Below are 19,912 nucleotides of genomic sequence, written 5' to 3' on the forward strand. Positions count from 1 at the left end.
TGACTATTGAACACTTTTTCCACGACTGCATAATGCACCTCTCAGGTCTTGTAGTGTCAGTGCGCAGTGTGGGCGTCGTGGCTGCACCAAATGTCAACAATAGGTGGCAGCATACGATCTAAATCACCTCCTGGCAAATGGCAAACTGAAACATACACGCAGGCCTGCCTCACTGTAGATCATTATTTGATATTGCGTGACGATATACATGTGAGAAATCCACGCAAATTAAAACAAACGATCTCATGTCTATTTGTGAATGTTTTTGCATGGTGTAAATATTTTCCATTATGGAAATAATTTAACCCCAAATTGTAGGCTACTTTCAAATGCGCAAAGCACAAATAAAATTATTCTGGAATCCAACATTATAATTTTGTTATCTCATTACCTCCTATGTTTAGTTAATTTCAATTAGCCAGTGCTATATTTATCGCGACTCAGGCTATTTGTCTTTGCCATAATGACAATGAAGTCTAGTTCACCTGTACTTGCAGATATCAGCAGAAAGTGTTCGTCTGATGAGTTTGTCAGTTTGATTTGACAAAGAGAGGTCAGTCTGACAGCCTTGTCGGGGAGTTTTAGAGAACTGTCAGTTTCTCTCCTCTCTCTCGGTGTTTTAAGAACGTATAGCCACGGGGGTGATGATAAAAAATGTAACGGCTTACGCTTCCGCCTGTCCGGACCGACTACAGTGTCCGTGATGGAAAGTGACTGGCCCTTTTGCTCTATATACAGTAAACACGGTGCAAAGAATCCTAACTTGATTTTTCCTGACCTAACATTTTTTTGTTGTTGGATTGATTCATTTAGGCCCTATCGAAATAATGGTGTTCTGACGTAGGCTCGAGCAGTCTTTTTATTTTCCGTCGCCAAAGACTGCGAGCAGAATGATGAGTGATTATTCATGTTTAAAAGCATCATTGGTCATCAACTTCACTGACTCACATCCAAACAGCTCACTGGAAATGTGATTCAATGGTTCCGGATAAAATAACCACTTGTGCCATGGCTGAACAATAATCAAAAAAAAAAAAAAAAAACATTTAAACAATAAAACCACACGTATTAATCACTATAGGCTAAAGTCAATAATGTCCCATTGATTAAAGCATTATAATTCAGTCTATCAAATAAGTCCGTTACAACCACATCCAATGACTCATGTAAGCTAGTTATATCTCTGTGCAGGTGTGCGTCGTGACGGCAAGGCCCGGGCCAGCCGCCGTTTGCGCATTTGACTGGAAACGCATGGAAGGTGTTTTGTAGCAATTGTTTGTGTTGAAATATAGCCGTGCTGAGAAACCAGTGGACACAACTAATCTTTTACCATAATGTTATCTTTTACCATGCAGCACACCACAGAACATCACGTAGAGCCTACCAGCACATACCGGATTGCCCCTTAATCAACAACAATGGGCCACAAATTTAGGACACAAACATATTTCAAACTGATGAAGTGGTTCGCAATACTTCAGTTTAAAAGAGTATAAGAGATCCATTTAATTGTAAACTGATCCTACTAAATCTATAATTGGAGATTATTTAATTTATTATAGCCTATTCTAATATCGTCGTAAATACATTTAGGATTTGATTTAATAAAACACAAACCTCAGTTAAAATACCCCCTTGGAGATGTGCTAATAATTAGATAATTGTTAGTTAAAAACAATAAAACAAAGCAAATAGCCTATTTACTCCAATATAACACATCATATTAAATAGATTCGATTCTAATTAAAACAAATACAATGTAGTTTTTTTAGATGTTGAATAAATGTGATGCAGTCCGATTTTGGTAAGCCATAGGCGTGAAAACGTTGGTCTCAGATTATTGCCTATATTATTTAATAAAAAACCTATAGCCTACAGTCACGGCCTAAAATATGCAATAATTAAAACATTTCTCGATTTCAATATAATTTAAGGAAATATTTCCACACAAATAAACCGACTTTACTGCCTAAAGGAAGAACTGCTGCTTTGAGGGGACATACAGGGAGAGGTCTACGAGAGAGAGAGCGAGAGAGCGAGAGGCTTGGATTTCCTTTCGTCCCGTTCACCTCTGAGTAGCGGTAATCGGATAGGCGCAAACTGCTTGATCAATAATGTATGTAGTCGGCTATCAAATCTATCGATATGCGTCGCGAGGCTACACGCTGTAGCATGTTTGCGCGATTAACTGGAGGCCGCTTCCATTGCATTGGGAAATAATCAATTCTGGAGAGATGGTTGGTTTAAATTACAAATCATCAGCATAAACCATGAATCTAGCCTACCCATGAACCTACAGGCCTACAGATTAATATAGCCTAAAAAAAAAATTTTCTAGATAAAATAAGAAATATATTGAGCACATCATTCAGTCTTTTGTTTTTGGCGCATCAGTTAGCATCAGGTAATGTGAACCACCCAAACCAAAATACAGCTGTAGCACACAGAAATAAAAACTGTTGTATCAATCAATTGTTTCACTCTTGGTTTCTTAACCCCACTCAGACAAGATTGGAAAACAGACTGGAGAAAAAATGAGAGGTGAGAGAAAGTAAACAAAAGAAGATTAAAAAGGCTGAGAGGAAGCAGATGATGATGATGGTGGTGGGGATGATGATGAAGATCATGATGAAATAGTAGCAGATAAAGATGAGTTATGAGGAAGATTCAGGTCAAATGTCTTTCAATTTGACAAACAAAGACAAAGACGACAGTGGTTGAGAGGCAGACAGTGATGATGATGATGATGATGTTGAAGAGGAAGGGGTAGATGAAGACACATGTGTAGTAATAAAAGCAGGTTAGATTACCAAAGGGCCCATTGCCAGTTCGGCCTTTCCTCATCAGGTACATGGCCCAGGACAGGGGACCGGAGTTGGAGAAGGGCCCAGGATTCATGCTTCGTCTCTAGGTACTGGCGGAGCAAACGGTGGGGTGGGTTTTTAAAGACCCAGCATGGGAATATGGAAAGCTAGATCCCCCTCACTCTCACCCGTATCCTTTTATACCCACCCGCCACCCTACCCACCTCCCCCCTCACCCAAGATATTAGTGAAAAACTGAAAAAGACAGAAAGGAGGAGAGAAAGGAGGGAAAAGGAGGGAAAAGGATGGCATCCACTCATGCTTAATATATTCCCTCACTAAGCGTAGCCCCGGGGGACTCGGCATCACTCTGCCCTCAGGCAACTCAGACCTGCTAATTTCATTTAGCGACTGAAATGATTTCTCTCGCTCTCTCCTTTCCTCTCTCTATCGCTCCCCCCTCCATGTCTTTCTCTCATCTCTCTCCCACTCTTCTTTTTCTAAAGTTCTGACAAACTGTGAAAATGGAGGAGAGGACTTAAACTTGAGTGAGCAGGGGATTGAGTTGGTCTTAGCCATAAAGACTGGGTTGTGTTTTAAGTGATTGTCTCTGAATATGTGGATCACATGAAAATTGAACATTTCCTCAGTGGTTCACGCCAGAGTTTGGAAACCACCAGTTCTTACACTGGAACGTCTGTATACCACATTCTAAAGACGGCGACAGTTTGATTTGCCAGTGACGTCTCCTGAGGTGACATGACCACTATGGCTGGTCCCTGGCTTCCTGGGAACCACCTAGTGTGACACGGATCAGTCCTCTGGTCTGGCTGAGGTTGGTGGATGGCCACTGAGGTTTCTGGGTAGTCCTCCACACACACCCTGAATCCGCCACTCATATTCACTATCCCACAGACCTGGGCCCAACGGAACTCTGGGGACACCAGTGGCAGTACCACAGGACACCAAATGTGTGTGTGTTGCAGGGCTTTGGTACGCCACAGCAGGGCATGATGGTCTAGTGAAGGCACTGCTAGGGACGAGCTTGACAGGATAAGTCGCCTCTGTTACCACACTGTTACTGGATACACACACTGTATTAGTTGGTTGGAACCTCCTTTTCCACTCTGCCAATCTCTGCAGGTTAGAGTCTCTCTTTGGGGACGGGATTGAACTGTCCCTCTAATCGTCTTTTTCTTTATATTTATTTATCACTCTCTTTCTCCCTCTCTTAGGGGACTGCTGTGTTCTTGTCCTTTCTGACTCTCTCTCTCTCTCTCTCTCTCTCTCTCTCTCTCTCTCTCTCTCTCTCTCTCTCTCTCTCTCTCTCTCTCTCTCTCTCTCTCTCTCTCTCTCTCTCTCTCTCTCTCTCTCTCTCTCTCTCTCTCTCTCTCTCTCTCTCTCTCTCTCTCTCTCTCTCTCTCTCTCTCTCTCTCTCTCTCTCTCTCTCTCTCTCTCTGCCAGGGGCAGTCTGTCCCCTGCTGTCTCTAGAGTTGGGGCCACCCTGAGGCCAGCACCAGGGCCACACTGAGGATCAATACCCACACACTCACCCCTCCTCACCACCTCCACCCCTCACCTTCACCACCTCCCTGAACAAGGGATCGATGGAGAGATACATCCTGGGGAGGAGTCTCATAGAGCTTCAAAGAGCTTCACATCAGTCAGTCAGTCACTTATCACTCACTCACTGAAAATGTTAGCAGATTGTTGTACGTTTATTGTAGAAGATTTACAGCAGTTGGAATTGAAAGTTTCCGTAATCGAACATTGTGAAAGCAGTGATAGTGACTCTCAAATTAAAAAAGAGGGAAAACATTTTTTAAACACACGCACGCAAGCACGGATGCACACACACACACACACCTCCTCTATAATTCATGGGGCTGTATTGTTTGGATGCATTTAACTGCTACTTAAAAGTAATTAATTGATTTTCTGACATATCAGTTAGCAGCACTGCCAAGTGACAGAACAGAGCGGTCCAGCGCCTGGTTAACAGACACACACCCTCAAATAGCGTGCGTGCGTGCGTACACACACACACACACACACACACACACACACACACACACACACACACACACACACACACACACACACACACACACACACACACACACACACACACACACACACACACACACACACACACACACACACACACACACACACACACACACACACACACACACACACACACACACACTCCAGGAATGGGACAAACGGCCCACACACACTCAGTCCAGCTGTATTTACATTGCAACTAACGAAAAACTCTTAACCAGTGACACACACACATGCAACACACACACACACACTTTTGACGTCAGTGTTTCAAAGGGGCAGTTTTTCCCATGGTCCCTGTCCTGTACTCCCCTGCCCCATCTCTGAATCTCCCAGAGCCTAATAGACCCAGTCATGCTAACATGGCTAACACCAGAGCTAGCATCATGACAAGACAATCAGGCTAATCAGTCTATCACAACTAAATCAGACAACTACAATTCATCCATCCCTCAATCCAAGTGCTGTTTGAGTTGGTCATTTCTGACTGAAACTCACAAAGACAATGGAACTCAGATATGACTCAGTGCACTGTGTTTGTCTGTGTCTGAATCCGGCACTGCCAGTCTTCAGAAGGGAAGGCTTGTGTGTGTGTGTGTTGAATAATTCAGCGTGCTCTCAGATGAGAGAAAGCTAGCAGCTCTATGAGGCTCTCCTCCTGTGAAACTACTGATTGATTTTCTGACACAAGCGATGAGGAGAGGAGAGAAAAAGAGAGGGAGAGAGAGAGGAAAGAGAGCGGGTCACATAGTCCTCAACGGTTTGAAATGATATTACCCGTCTAAAAGTTACCGTGACACCCGTTCGTACCCTTGTAATGTTGACACCTATTCCAGGCATAGTATAAATCCTATGCACAGTTCAGCTGTCCTGTCCACACTTCACTTTTCACCTACAGCTTATATCTCAGCATGTATGTCCTTGCTGTATAGAGCACTGAGCAGGGAGGGAGGGAGAGAAGGATGGGAGGAGGGAGGGGGGACAGGAGAGGGGGGAGAGAGAGAGAGCTATGGGGATCTGCCTCAGGCAGCGTTTAGTGCAGTTAGAATGGATGAGCAGGTGCAGTGAAGCAGAAATACACGCCACACACACACACACACACACACACACACACACACACACACACACACACACACACACACACACACACTGACTAGTTTAATCACCTGTGAAAAAGGACAATATTCCATGTGATCAACAGAATCAAATCAAATGAAATTGTATTTGTCACATTCGCCGAATACAACAGGTGTAGACCTTACAGTGAAATGCTTACTTACAAGCCCTTAACCAACAATGCAATTTTAAGAAAGAATACCAAACAAAATCTCAAAAAAAATATAAAATAATACAAAATAAAAGTAACAAATAATTAAAGAGCAGCAGTAAAAATAACAACAGCGAGGCTATATACAGGGGGTACCGGTACCGAGTCAATGTGCGGGGACACCGGTTAGTCAAGGTAATTGAGGTAATATGTACATGTGGGTAGAGTTATTAGTGACTATGCATAGATAATAACCAGAGAGTAGCAGCAGTGTAAAAGAGACAGGAACTAGTGAATATGTGTTGTATGTTTAGTTTCATGTCTTTATTTCAGCATATTTTAAACAAGTATAGGGTCTGCTTCCTCGGTTGTGATTTAGGCCCGGGTTACTGTTATTTTTTAAAGTGCTATTGATCTGTAAACTATGGAAGGTTTTCAGCTACCATCCACTGGTACTGGACGCATAGAACGATCAATAGATAGAGGAAAGGATGGATGGCTGGATAAAGGGATGTATGGATGGGCAGTAAAGGTGCATGGTGTCCTGATGGAGGGATGAGCCTTGGCCTCAGGGCAGGAAGAGAGGGATGAGAGAGGGATTGGAGGAGGAGATCCCAGAGGAAACGAGAGCCAGGAGGACGAGTCCAGAAGAGAGGAGAAGAATGACTGAACTCTACCACTGCCTCTGTACAGTCCTGGAAGTGGTTTACGTTAGGTTGCCCCTCTGACTCAACAGAAAAACTCAAACTGACTCAAACAACCTGTTTAGCCAACTGACAGTTGGTCAGTGATCAGTATGAGTGTCTGAGGTAGCCTGCAGTCTAATCTGGATCCTGGTGGTTGGGACTGGGTCTGCTGTGGTTGGGACTGGGTCCTGGTGGTTGGAACTAACAGAGGGTCTCTTCAGACATGAGTCACAGGCAGAGACAGAGAGATGGGGATGGAGGGCTGTACCTCAATAGTCTAAAGTGGACTCCCATCCTCTCCTTAATCTGCACTAATCTGAAAACATTGGCAATGTGAAAGCAACACGTTAAACCTTGTACAGTTATGTAAGGTTGGAGCCAAAGAGAATAAGCCACTTTAAACTATTGAGATGGATCCAGAGTCTGAGGGACTCATATCTATACTATTGAGATGGATCCAGAGTCTGAGGGACTCATATCTATACTATTGAGATGGATCCAGAGTCTGAGGGACTCATGTCAATGGCAGCATGGCAGGCCCATTCTCACAACCAATCTTTCACTCTCACTGGTGGGGTTGCCAAGTGGTAGGGTTGCCCCTAATCTCTCGTGGACAGATCTACGTAAACATAACTGGTACCGTATAATTTGTCGGGAACGAGCAGCAGTAGTTCCGGTGTTTTTATTTTTCTCCGTCACTGGTTATTTGGACAAATCACGATTTCGCAGGTGTTAGCATCTTTTGAATTTCGGAAGGGGAGGGGACATTCGGCCTGTAATTTGCAAAGGGAGAGAGTGGAGCTCCTCGTTTCGGTTCCGCTCCTCGTTCTAGCATCTCTTCATCGCTTCCCTGAACAAGTATGGTCCCAGAACTTAATCGAGCAGCTGACCAATTACGCAATATTTTAGTTCTGGGTTAACTGAAATTAGGTTGCCCCACATAGGTAATACAAGGTCATGGTTGAGAACCCATCGGAGTGATTGTCTAATAACACAACTCTGGGATAACATTAGGGGCTGTTATGGGCTGAGTGACCCAAACTAGGACGTTGGATGGGGGTAGGTTGGGTGGGGGGAGGTTAGGTGGACATTTTACTGGTGGTCAGGCTGGCCTTTTCCCTCCAGCAAGAGAGAGGAGAGAGAGGACACTGGTCAATACATCAGTCATCAGTCAGCCACAAAATCAAAATCAGTTAACGACTCATACGGCCAAAATCGCTTATGACAGAGACAGTGATGGAGGGAGGGAGACAGAGAGAAAGAGGTCCCCCCAACCTCAAATCAACCTAAATTATCCATCCTCACATCCCACCCCTCCGGTCCTAACAGTACCCCTCGGTCCTAACAGTACCCCTCGGTCCTAACAGTACCCCATGAGGCTGAAGGCCCATTGCTAAATGAAGAAGAAGAAGAGCTGGTTCAGTAAATGGAACCAAGGCCTCTCTTTCTCACCACACCACGACACACTTGGAGCGAAGCGTCAACGAACTGATAAATAAATTACCAGTCGAGTCACTCGATGGATAGAACAAATGGGTGAGTGCAGGAGCGAAGGATGAGAGGAATGGGAGGGATGGGGGAGGTTGCCCTCACACACACACCCTTTGCATGGTTACTTCGTTAACCACACTGGGAATGGGACTGGGTGGAGTGTGTGTGAGTGTGTGTGTGTCGTTACTTTGTTAACCACAGTGTTTCGGGGACTGGGGTGGCAGGCACGGTGGACTGGTCCCATTGGGCCATGGTGGTTCTCGGTCGGTCCATTACCGAAGAACACGGGGGTACTCTGTGGGACTATGTGGTCGGGCCAATGGACTGAACCCCACGGCACCCCGGCGTTCTATCGACAGCTAGATGGGCATTTCCTGTCGCGGTTTCTCGCATGGAAGGCGGCAATGTCGCCCCAGAAGCAAAGCGTGAGGGGAAAGTCGTGCCGTTTTTCGCATGCTAGGATGCACCAACACGTCCCGACCATCACCATCAGAGAGGAGGTGTACCGAAAAGAAGGGAGGGAGAAGTGAAGAGGAATAAATGAATAGTTAAATAAATAGAAGGAATGTTGACACAATTAGCGATGATTCTCATTCCTTCTTGTTTTACTTCAGAGGCTAACTTTGGCATCGAGCATTCATTTAAATTTTTTACATTTTAGTCATTTAGCAGACGCTCTTATCCAGAGCAACTTACAGTTAGTGAGTGGATACATTTTATTTTTTTCATACAGGAAGGTGCATTGGCTCCCTAGTATCCTGTTGTAGCCACTAGCCCCAGTAAAAAGCTGTTTCTCATGGATGAAGCTCACTATGATGGGAGGCAAGATCTGTTTATCCCTCCCTATATGTACATATCTACCTTAATTACATCGTACCCCTGCAGATCGACTCGGTACTGGTACCCCGTGTATATAGCCAAGTTATTGTTACTCATTGTGTATTTATTCCTTGTGTTATTCTATTATTATTATAATGTTTTTATTTATTGTATTCTGCATTGTTGGGAAGGCCCTGTAAGTAAGCATTGCACTGTTAGTCTACACCTGTTGTTTACAAAGCATGTGACAATTAAAATTGGATTTGATTTGACTTGATATGTTCTGCAGTACCCACACTGGGCCTAGTATTGACTGCAGTGGTGGCCATACAGTGGCTGAGTGGGTTACCCCAGCAGGGGGCTGAGGGATCGGGTGCTGTGGGGAGACATACAGTGGCTGAGTGGGTTACCCCACCAGGGGGCTGAGGGATCGGGTGCTGTGGGGAGACATACAGTGGCTGAGTGGGTTACCCCACCAGGGGGCTGAGGGATCGGGTGCTGTGGGGAGACATACAGTGGCTGAGTGGGTTACCCACCAGGGGGCTGAGGGATCGGGTGCTGTGGGGAGACATACAGTGGCTGAGTGGGTTACCCCACCAGGGGGCTGAGGGATCGGGTGCTGTGGGGAGACATACAGTGGCTGAGTGGGTTACCCCAGCAGGGGGCTGAGGGATCGGGTGCTGTGGGGAGACATACAGTGGCTGAGTGGGTTACCCCACCAGGGGGCTGAGGGATCGGGTGCTGTGGGGAGACATACAGTGGCTGAGTGGGTTACCCACCAGGGGGCTGAGGGATCGGGTGCTGTGGGGAGACATACAGTGGCTGAGTGGGTTACCCCACCAGGGGGCTGAGGGATCGGGTGCTGTGGGGAGACATACAGTGGCTGAGTGGGTTACCCCACCAGGGGGCTGAGGGATCGGGTGCTGTGGGGAGACATACAGTGGCTGAGTGGGTTACCCCACCAGGGGGCTGAGGGATCGGGTGCTGTGGGGAGACATACAGTGGCTGAGTGGGTTACCCCAGCAGGGGGCTGAGGGATCGGGTGCTGTGGGGAGACATACAGTGGCTGAGTGGGTTACCCCAGCAGGGGGCTGAGGTATCGGGTGCTGTGGGGAGACATACAGTGGCTGAGTGGGTTACCCCACCAGGGGGCTGAGGGATCGGGTGCTGTGGGGAGACATACAGTGGCTGAGTGGGTTACCCCAGCAGGGGGCTGAGGGATCGGGTGCTGTGGGGAGACATACAGTGGCTGAGTGGGTTACCCAGCAGGGGGCTGAGGGATCGGGTGCTGTGGGGAGACATACAGTGGCTGAGTGGGTTACCCCACCAGGGGGCTGAGGGATCGGGTGCTGTGGGGAGACATACAGTGGCTGAGTGGGTTACCCCAGCAGGGGGCTGAGGGATCGGGTGCTGTGGGGAGACATACAGTGGCTGAGTGGGTTACCCCACCAGGGGGCTGAGGGATCGGGTGCTGTGGGGAGACATACAGTGGCTGAGTGGGTTACCCCACCAGGGGGCTGAGGGATCGGGTGCTGTGGGGAGACATACAGAACCACTTCAGTATGACATACAGAATGTGGGATGGCTTACCAATGGACTGGTTCCCCTCAAAACACATTCTAACACAAACACACACTAACACCTAACCCGAAGCCAGAGAGAAATCACCAGAGAGAGGGGGAAGGAGAGCGAGGGAGAGAGAGAACAGGGTGAATGAAACAGAGGAGGAGGAGGTGAAAACAAGTCAAAGCGGGAATAATATAAAAACGACAAAATAAAACGCAAGAGTGATTAAACAGACGGAAGGAAGAAGAAGAAAGGGAGAAGAGGAGGATGGAGAGATGAAAAAGAGGAGAGGAAATGAAGGGACTTTATTAGAGCTGCTCTTCCTGTTCGTCGGATGCGGAGCGAGGGAGCGGAATAGGAGAGGCGGGATGGAGGGAGGAGGGGGATCAAACGCCTGGGCCGGTCGTCTGATGTAGGGCCAGCTCACCACATGGCCCAGACTCCCAGGGGGAGAGGGAGGGGGGCAGACACAAGAGGGGCCAGAGGAGGGAGAGAGGCTTAGGGCAGACAGCCTCTACTCTACTCCCAGGCTTCATCCGGGCCTAGAGTTCACAGCTGGGGAAATAGCCAAGTGCTGAGAACTAGTAGTAGTCCAATGCCCAATTCCATATTGACCCCTAGACCCTAGCCCCAGGCACTCCTCTTAGATCTGAAAGGACTGGATAGGTATTAATATATGTTTATGGTTTCATTTTGCCCTCTGATGAGCTAGTTGGAGGTTTAGCCATATTGCCAACACCTACACAACCCTTTCATATCTACATGAAGGGCCTAGGGGTACACACACATACACGCACCCACCCACGCACGCACGCATGCACACACACACACTATGTTAGGTGGAAATCCCCATTAGTGCTGGGTAACAAAGACAACCCTGTTCCCTCACAGACAGACTAACACATTAGCACCAGGGAGAGAGAAAAGACTAGGAGGAAGTGTGTGTGTGTGTGAGAGAGAGTGAGTGAGTGAGAGAGACATAGAGAGTGAGAGAGAGAGAGAGAGAGAGCGAGAGAGAGAGAGAGAGAGAGAGAGAGAGAGAGAGAGAGAGAGAGAGAGAGAGAGAGAGAGAGAGAGAGAGAGAGAGAGAGAGAGAGAGAGAGAGAGAGAGAGAGAGAGAGAGAGAGAGAGAGAGAGAGAGAGAGAGAGAGAGAGAGAGAGAGAGAGAGAGAGAGAGAGAGAGAGAGAGAGAGAGGAGAAAGGAGAAGAAATGAAAGAGAGGAACATGACTTGTGATTTTACTGTAGCCAGACAGTAGGGCGACTGAGGCCAGAGTGTGTGTATGTGTTAGTCCATGTCTGCAAGTCTCTGACAGTGAGTTAGTATGTCTGTCTATGTGTCTACCAGTATGTCTATGTGTCTACCAGTGTGTCTATGCTTATGTATCCCAGCATCCATTTATTGGTGTGTTTGTATATCAGGTGCTGTGACTAAACATAGTCTGCTGTGTGTATGTGTGTGTGTGTGTGTCTGTGTGTGTGTGTCTGTGATTAAGAATAGCTCGGATGACAGCGCAGAAACAGGTGGAGCTAAACTACCCTGATGCGTGTGTGTGGTGTGGTGTGTGGTGTGTGGTGTGTGGTGTGTGGTGTGTGGTGTGTGGTGTGTGGTGTGGTGTGGTGTGGTGTGTGGTGTGTGGTGTGTGGTGTGGTGTGTGTGGTGTGTGGTGTGTGGTGTGTGGTGTGGTGTGTGGTGTGGTGTGTGGTGTGGTGTGGTGTGGTGTGGTGTGTGGTGTGTGGTGTGTGGTGTGTGGTGTGTGGTGTGTGGTGGTGTGTGGTGTGTGTGCGTGGTGTGCGTGGGTGTGTGGTGTGGTGTGTGTGTGTGTGTGGTGTGTGTGTGGTGTGTTGTGTGTGTGTGTGGTGTGTTGTGTGTCATAACAACTAATTACTCTAGCAGACATCCAGTCAGACAGACAGTCAGACAGACAGACATATAAACCAAGTCACTGTGGCTGGCTCAGATACTAACCCTAACCCAGGGCCGTGTTAACTTACACATAGTTACATCAGACATGGCATATGGTTCACATGTGTCTGACCGGGTATAAAGCCTTGGTCATCTGCTAGATTCAGGACCGTGTTAGCCCACTGAGCTAAAGTCTTGCCATTGGGCCTGTCACAGAGTTACTAGTCCTCAATGACAATGATACAGAAGAGGAGGAAGCACAGATGCACAGTATGCATGTGTGAGAGAATGTGTGTGTGAGTTTGTGTGTGTGTGTGTACGTGACTTTGAACTTATCTACATCTGAGTCATTTGTTTGACGAATAGATTTCCAGGGACGAGAGAGAGAGAGAGAGAGAGAGAGAGAGAGAGAGAGAGAGAGAGAGAGAGAGAGAGAGAGAGAGAGAGAGAGAGAGAGAGAGAGAGAGAGAGAGAGAGAGAGAGAGAGAGAGAGAGAGAGAGAGAGAGAGAGAGAGAGAGAGAGAGAGAGAGAGAGAGAGAGAGAGAGAGAGAGAGAGAGAGAGAGAGAGAGAGAGAGAGAGAGAGAGAGAGAGAGAGCAGTAGAGTCAGTGACCATGCAAGAGGGAGAGTCCAGATCTCTTCATTAGAAGTTATGAAAATGATTCCCATGTAAAGCAGTGTTTTGTGTGTTCTCATAATGCCTATAGCCTTACTGTGGGTTACAATGACTCTCTGTAGTGTACATCATCTTCCTCACACAAACACACGGTGATGTCCGTCTGTTGGCCGACCCTCTCTTTGAGTCCCCTAGTGCCTGTATTGAATAGTGTTGCTGTCCTCGCTGTAATGGTGAACAGAGAGAGCAGACAGTGAAGGGGAAGGAAGCAGAGCAGCTCTGTGTGTGTAAGGAGCCGTTAGGAGACAAGAACGTAACACACACACACAATAATGCAACTGTTGCCTTAGATGAAGTATCCCAAACGCCTGTCAATCAAAGGACATCTCAGGAAACAGCTCTGTGAAAGTACTCTGTTGTGTGTGTGTGTGTGTGTGTGTGTACTATGTAAGTGTATGAGAGAGAAAGATAGGCAGACAGAGAGTGAGCCGTTTGTTTTGCATATGGGTCAGCCATTCTGGTTAGCCACAGTCACCTCTCTGTGTTACCACAGTCTACTACCACAGCTGATACACACAGAACTGCTTTAGCCACAGCTTTACTACCACAGTACCACAGAGTGTTGGGCTCTATTCAATCTGGATCGCTGAAGCCTTACAGACTGCGCCATAGAAATGTAAAGGGAATTTCCGATATGCAGCGTTTACCATGAATGCAGTCTCTGCTAACGCCGGAACATTGCCTTTCAATTTCAATCATGCTGTAACGCTGAACTTCCACGATACGGATTGAATAAAGCCCTTAGTGTGCTTGTGTGTGTGTGTGTGTGTGTGTGTGTGTGTGTGTGTGTGTGTGTGTGTGAGAGAGAGAGAAACAGAGAGAGTTAATGTGTGTGTACAGACAGACTGACGGATGCCGTTATTTTTGCACCCCTCACACCCGACTGTCTGGCAACAGGAAGAGAGAGGAGGAGGGAGAGGAGGAGGGAGAGAGGAGGAGGGAGAGAGGAGGAGGGAGAGGAGGAGGGAGAGAGGAGGAGGGAGAGGAGGAGGGAGAGAGGAGGGCGATAGAGGAGGAGGGAGAGAGGAGGAGGGTAAAGTCTGACTGCATCTCTACTTATCAGCCCCACCAAACACACTCTGTGGTTTCACAAACTTACGGAACAACCACCCCCCATCCCCCCCACACACACAATCCCCCAACCCCCACACCACCCTTGCACCCACCTCCCATCCAAATATTTCACAGTGAACTATTTTCAACAGCACTAAACCGCAGAGAGAGTTTATCCTTGCCACTGTCGCCTTTGCTTGGCTTTCTGTGACAAAGGCATTAGTAAGAAGTCCTCTGTTTTATATAGATTCAAACCCTCTGTTTTATGTAGACTCAAACCCTCTGTTTTATATAGACTCAATCCATCTGTTTCATATAGACTCAATCCCTCTGTTTTATATAGACTCAATCCCTCTGTTTGATATAGACTCAATCCCTCTGTTTCATATAGACTCAAACCCTCTGTTTCATATAGACTCAATCCCTCTGTTTTATATAGACTCAATCCCTGTTTTATATAGACTCAAACCCTCAGTTTTATATAGACTCAATCCCTGTTTTATATAGACTCAATCCCTCTGTTTATATAGACTCAATTCCTGTTTTATATAGACTCAATCCCTCTGTTTTATATAGACTCAATCCCTGTTTTATATAGACTCAAACCCTCAGTTTTATATAGACTCAATCCCTGTTTTATATAGACTCAATCCCTCTGTTTTATATAAACTCAATCTATCTGTTTCATATAGACTCAATCCCTCTGTTTTATATAGACTCAATCCCTCTGTTTCATATAGACTCAAACCCTCTGTTTCATATAGACTCAATTCCTCTGTTTTATATAGACTCAATCCCTCTGTTTTATATAGACTCAATCCCTCTGTTTCATATAGACTCAAATCTGTTTTATATAGACTCAATCCCTCTGTTTCATATACTCAAACCCTCTGTTTCATATAGACTCAATCCCTCTGTTTCATATAGACTCAATCCCTATGTTTTATATAGACTCAATCCCTCTGTTTCATATAGACTCAAACCTGTTTCATATAGACTCAAACCTGTTTCATATAGACTCAATCCCTCTGTTTTATAGTTTCTTCTGTCTACTACAGGACAGTGTCTATCGGATAGCGTCTACTCCTAATGGCTCCACGTTTATCTCTGCACACACGCAGCAGAGGTAAGGGCACCACGTTCATCTTTGCTCCGGTGTCTTACTGTACCCTTGTCCAGAGAGAGAGGCAGCGGTCAATACCTTGGCCTGGACACTGACGCTCGATAGTGGACGGTCTGTCTGTCTCTCTGTCTGTCTGTTGGTCCAGAACTGCTCAATAACCCTGCCTCCAGCCATAGTCCCAACACCATAGATACTGTAGGACTCAGACAAACTCTGTGGAGAACCATTCTATTAATACCTTTATTGCAGCTGTTTGCATATCTATTGGAATCAATACAACTGTAGCGATTCCTGATTTGTGGGTATTTGGTTCCATTTCCATGACTCTACAGGCAGATTTGTCTCTTTGAAAAACAGAGGGCTCTGCCTCTGGCGGTCTGGCCCAACATATGGAGCCATAGCTGGGCCTGTAGGTCTGGGGAACTGGGAACCCAGCATGGCTGTACAGTTATGTAGACCTACTGTATTACCAACACAGAGACCCAGTGGGGGCCACAGGGACAGGACACTCAATAGAGACACACAAACACAGACATGCAAAGTACTTGGTCTCACACATGCAAGATGTCACACACGCAAACTAAAACACATAATGAGCAAATAAGCTCGAGAAGGAAGGGGGACTCTGTTTGCCCATTTCAAGGGACAAGGTTCAATCCCATCCATCCCCCTACATCCCTCACCTCCCCCTCAAACACATCTCTCTAAGAACACAGCATATCTAACCTGCCTCTCTCCATCACCCATATCCTCTCTGTCACCCCTCTCTCCATGTGCCCCCCATACACACACCCGCCATAACAGAAAGATGTATGGCTGTGTGTGTATTCATGTGTGTAGTCACTATGCTCTTGAGACAGAGCATGAAATGTACTGTGTTGTACTGTATGTGTGTGTGTGTGTGTGTGTGTGCGTGTGTGTGTGTGTGTGTGAGAGAGAGAGCATCCCCTGTATGCGTGAATCAGTATGTAGCAGGCCCCAGCTCTCCTCTCGCTCTGTTTCCTCCTGCTGGTCCTGGAGACCCCTGATAACCACAATCAGGCCTGGACAGACCCCTCGCCGAGGTGAGAGAGAGTATGAGTGAGTGTGTGTGTATATCAGGGCCTGGCAGGCAGGTCGTGGGCCGAGAGACCCGGAGAAAAGCCAGGGTTAACCGGTGCGAAGCGTAAATCGCCCTTCGTTGGGTGACAGAAAAGCTGCAAAACAACCTTCAAAACTAAGAGTTTGATCCAGACCACATAGAGATATATGGTGCATGAACAAGTGGGAAAGGAGAGAGGATGGAGAGGAGGCGAGGCAAGTTGAGGGAGGCAGGACGTAAATTTAGTCCCAAGTTGGGTGACTGAAAAACAAGTTGAGTTATGGTGTGAGAATGAATGGAGAGGAGAAGAGGAGGAGGAGGAGGAGGAGGAGGAGAGAGAAGGAGAGATGAAGGTCAAAGGTCAGGCTGAAATGAGAAGCAATGTTGAGAACATCGACTACCAGGTTTTGGTGTTTGTGTGAGTAGGGAACAGAGTAGGAACAGAAAGTTGTGACTTTTAGTGAAGTCTGGAGAGAGAAGTTTATCTGTTCGTCTCCATAGGACTAAACCTTGGTGGTGAGAGAGATTAGACCCTAACTGAAGACTAACTGACCCCACAGGGATTACACACACACACACACACACACACACACACACACACACACACACACACACACACACACACACACACACACACACACACACACACACACACATAAAAAATACTATATTATACTATGGTATAAATACTACAGTATTCACTGTAGTGTTTTTGCGGACTTTACTGTAGTATTTACAGTTAACTATAATATAAATACTGTAGTAAAAGAAAACTGTAGTATATACTATAGTAATTAATGTAGTGTTTTTGCAGCTTATATAGTATACTGTAGTATTCCTGTAGTGTTTTTGTGGACATTACTGTATTATTTACTATAGTGTTTTTGTTTTATTATCTTTGACATAGAAGTGGAGGCATTCTCCTTCAGGAAACCTACTGGAGAAATACTAGTAATTTTCCATAACTGATAGGTATTGTAAGATTCTATAGTAAACTGTAGTATTTTTTCATGTGGGTATACACACACACACACACACACACACACACACATATACACACACACACACACATATACACACACACACACACATACACACACATACATACACACACACACACCAGGGAGATCGCTCAAGATTGACGTCGAAATTGGACGTCTATCAATGTCCGGAGGACGTCGGGAAATGCCTTCAAAACCGGCAACTAGGGGCAACAGTGATCTCTACTACCATCAGGTTTTACCATGGCTTTTGATGGGGATAGTGGATGGGCATAATCCCATGACTCTGGATCAGAAGGTTGTGTGTTCGATCCCAGTCGTGGACACTCTTTTTGTATTTTTAGTTTTAACCCTATCCCAAACCTTAACCTTTACCTTAACCATTCGGAATGAGTGCTTAAACTTAACCCTTAACTTCGACATTTGACCTTTGGGGAAATGGAACGATACATAGTAGCAGGAGAAACAAAAACACACAAACACACACACAGAAAGACACACACACACAGAAAGACACACACACACAGAAAGACACACACTCGTAAAAACGAATACCACAACACACTGGTCGGAACCGTGTGATTTTTCGTTGTCCTTTCACATCTCTGTCTGAGAAAGTAATCAAACACACATAGACATGTGTGAACCTGCATCGGGTCCTGCAGATACACTTCCTGTGCTAACTGACAACTTCTACAGAGAGAAGCTTAACACAAACACACACACACAGAGGCGGCAGGAAACTCAGGATCCCATCTCGAGGTCTTTCTCAGAAACACACTACCACAAAGTGACTGCTCATTCAGTTACCTGACTTGACTCCATTTTGATGCTAGAGCTAACGTTTCCTCAGCCAACAGAGATGTTTTGGGCCATAAGGCAAGAGCCTGTCACCTCTTTTTCTCTCACCTCGTTCTTTGTCACCCACTATTTTGACTGTTTGTGATTTCTGTAGAGGAGATAGATATATGCTCTCGTTCACTAACTGCTCTGAGGAGAAAACAGAAGTGAGCCGAGGTGAGGTGAGCTCCAAATAGGAACGAGGATGATGGAAAAAAGAAAGTAATGACTGCAAGTTTCTAAATCAGTTTTAGCCCACTGATGATCCAAAAAGCTGAACATGCACGCTCATACGCACGCACGCTCGCACAGAACACACACACACACACACACACACACACACACACACACAGACACACACTACGTGGGACAGCTGCAGTGACTGGAGATGGTGAGTGTTGACTTACACAGCAGGCAGGAATGCATCCTCTCTCCTCCCTCATTTCTCCTCTCCTCCCTCACTCTTCCCCTCCTCCTCACTTCTCAATATTTTTTGACTCAAAGCAACACTGATACACAGAGACGATACTACAAACCACACATCTAGAATATGTTTCACAGTACAGGAGTGGTTGATGTGGTTCTTGTGATGTGTAGAAGAGTCAGAGGACTTTGTGGTAAAGAGTTGGTGCCCATCAAGCTTACCCAGAGTTCAGCTAGACCAGTAGAGAGTGGTGTGTGGTAGAGATGTTACAATAGTCTGAAGGGTTTGTGGTATTATAACTCATAGTCTAGGCTAACCAGATAAAACAACATACTAACCCTCAGATCTGTGGTTTTCAGATCCATTCACAAGATGTAAAAACTACAACAGTACAGTAAAATAGCAACCAGAACTACAATACCCATACACACATCTACTGTACATCTGCACTCACCCCTTATGAAGCATGGCTGGTAGGATGGCATGGACTCAAAGATGCTGTTGGACGCCATGGCAACGCTCTCGGTAACAGTCCTAGCAACGCTACCGCACCTCTGGAACAGACGGTCCTCCGCTACGTCCAGTGCTCAGATGTTCTCGTCCGTTCCTCTTTCCTCTTTTTTTCCCAGAATCCCAGGAATTTGGATTTCAAAACTGATTCGTGACATGCAAACACACACAGGCCACAGGGTCAGAGAGAGTCAGTTAAAGTTCTCCCACCCACCCACAGATCAAGATCAATACAGACAACATCACAACACTACAGACCACATCTTGATGTAACTGGGTGACTTATGTAGAGATGAAAACTGCTTTATGAATGCACAACAAACTCAAAAACACAAAACACTCCCCATTCCTGACCCCCAGGTCACCCCAGGTTGGAGATGGAGGGAAAGGTGCTCTCTCCCTGGGTAAAGAACAGAGCTCAGGGACCCCAAAGCCCTGGATCCCTGAGGGGTTACGGTGTTGGTGTCCACCAACTCCTTGAGAGAGAGCTACTTTTGTTCCAGCCCAGCAATAACACACCTGATTCAACCATCCAAGGTTAGTTGATCAGCTGAATCAGATGTGTTAGTGCTGAACTGGAACAGAAGCATGACATACAC

The 19,912-nt window shown here is 46.2% G+C and overlaps 1 protein-coding gene across 3 annotated transcripts in view; it reads right to left on the reverse strand.

Moving 5' to 3' along the window:
• runx1 (RUNX family transcription factor 1) overlaps nucleotides 1-19,474 on the reverse strand; it is a 35,081-nt gene extending 15,607 nt beyond the window's left edge. Inside the window, exon 1 of one of the 3 annotated variants that reach the window (XM_041853128.2) lies at nucleotides 19,258-19,474. In XM_041853128.2, the coding sequence (XP_041709062.1) occupies nucleotides 19,258-19,315 (58 nt within the window). In that variant the 5' untranslated portion in view covers nucleotides 19,316-19,474. Of the gene's footprint in view, nucleotides 1-2,810; nucleotides 2,919-19,257 lie in introns of those variants that run through there. The other 2 variants (XM_041853132.2, XM_041853127.2) reach the window with 2 other exon arrangements.
• Nucleotides 19,475-19,912: the final 438 nt, after the last annotated feature.

The sequence above is a fragment of the Coregonus clupeaformis genome, chromosome 28, assembly GCF_020615455.1.
Source record: "Coregonus clupeaformis isolate EN_2021a chromosome 28, ASM2061545v1, whole genome shotgun sequence".
Lineage (NCBI taxonomy): Eukaryota > Metazoa > Chordata > Actinopteri > Salmoniformes > Salmonidae > Coregonus > Coregonus clupeaformis.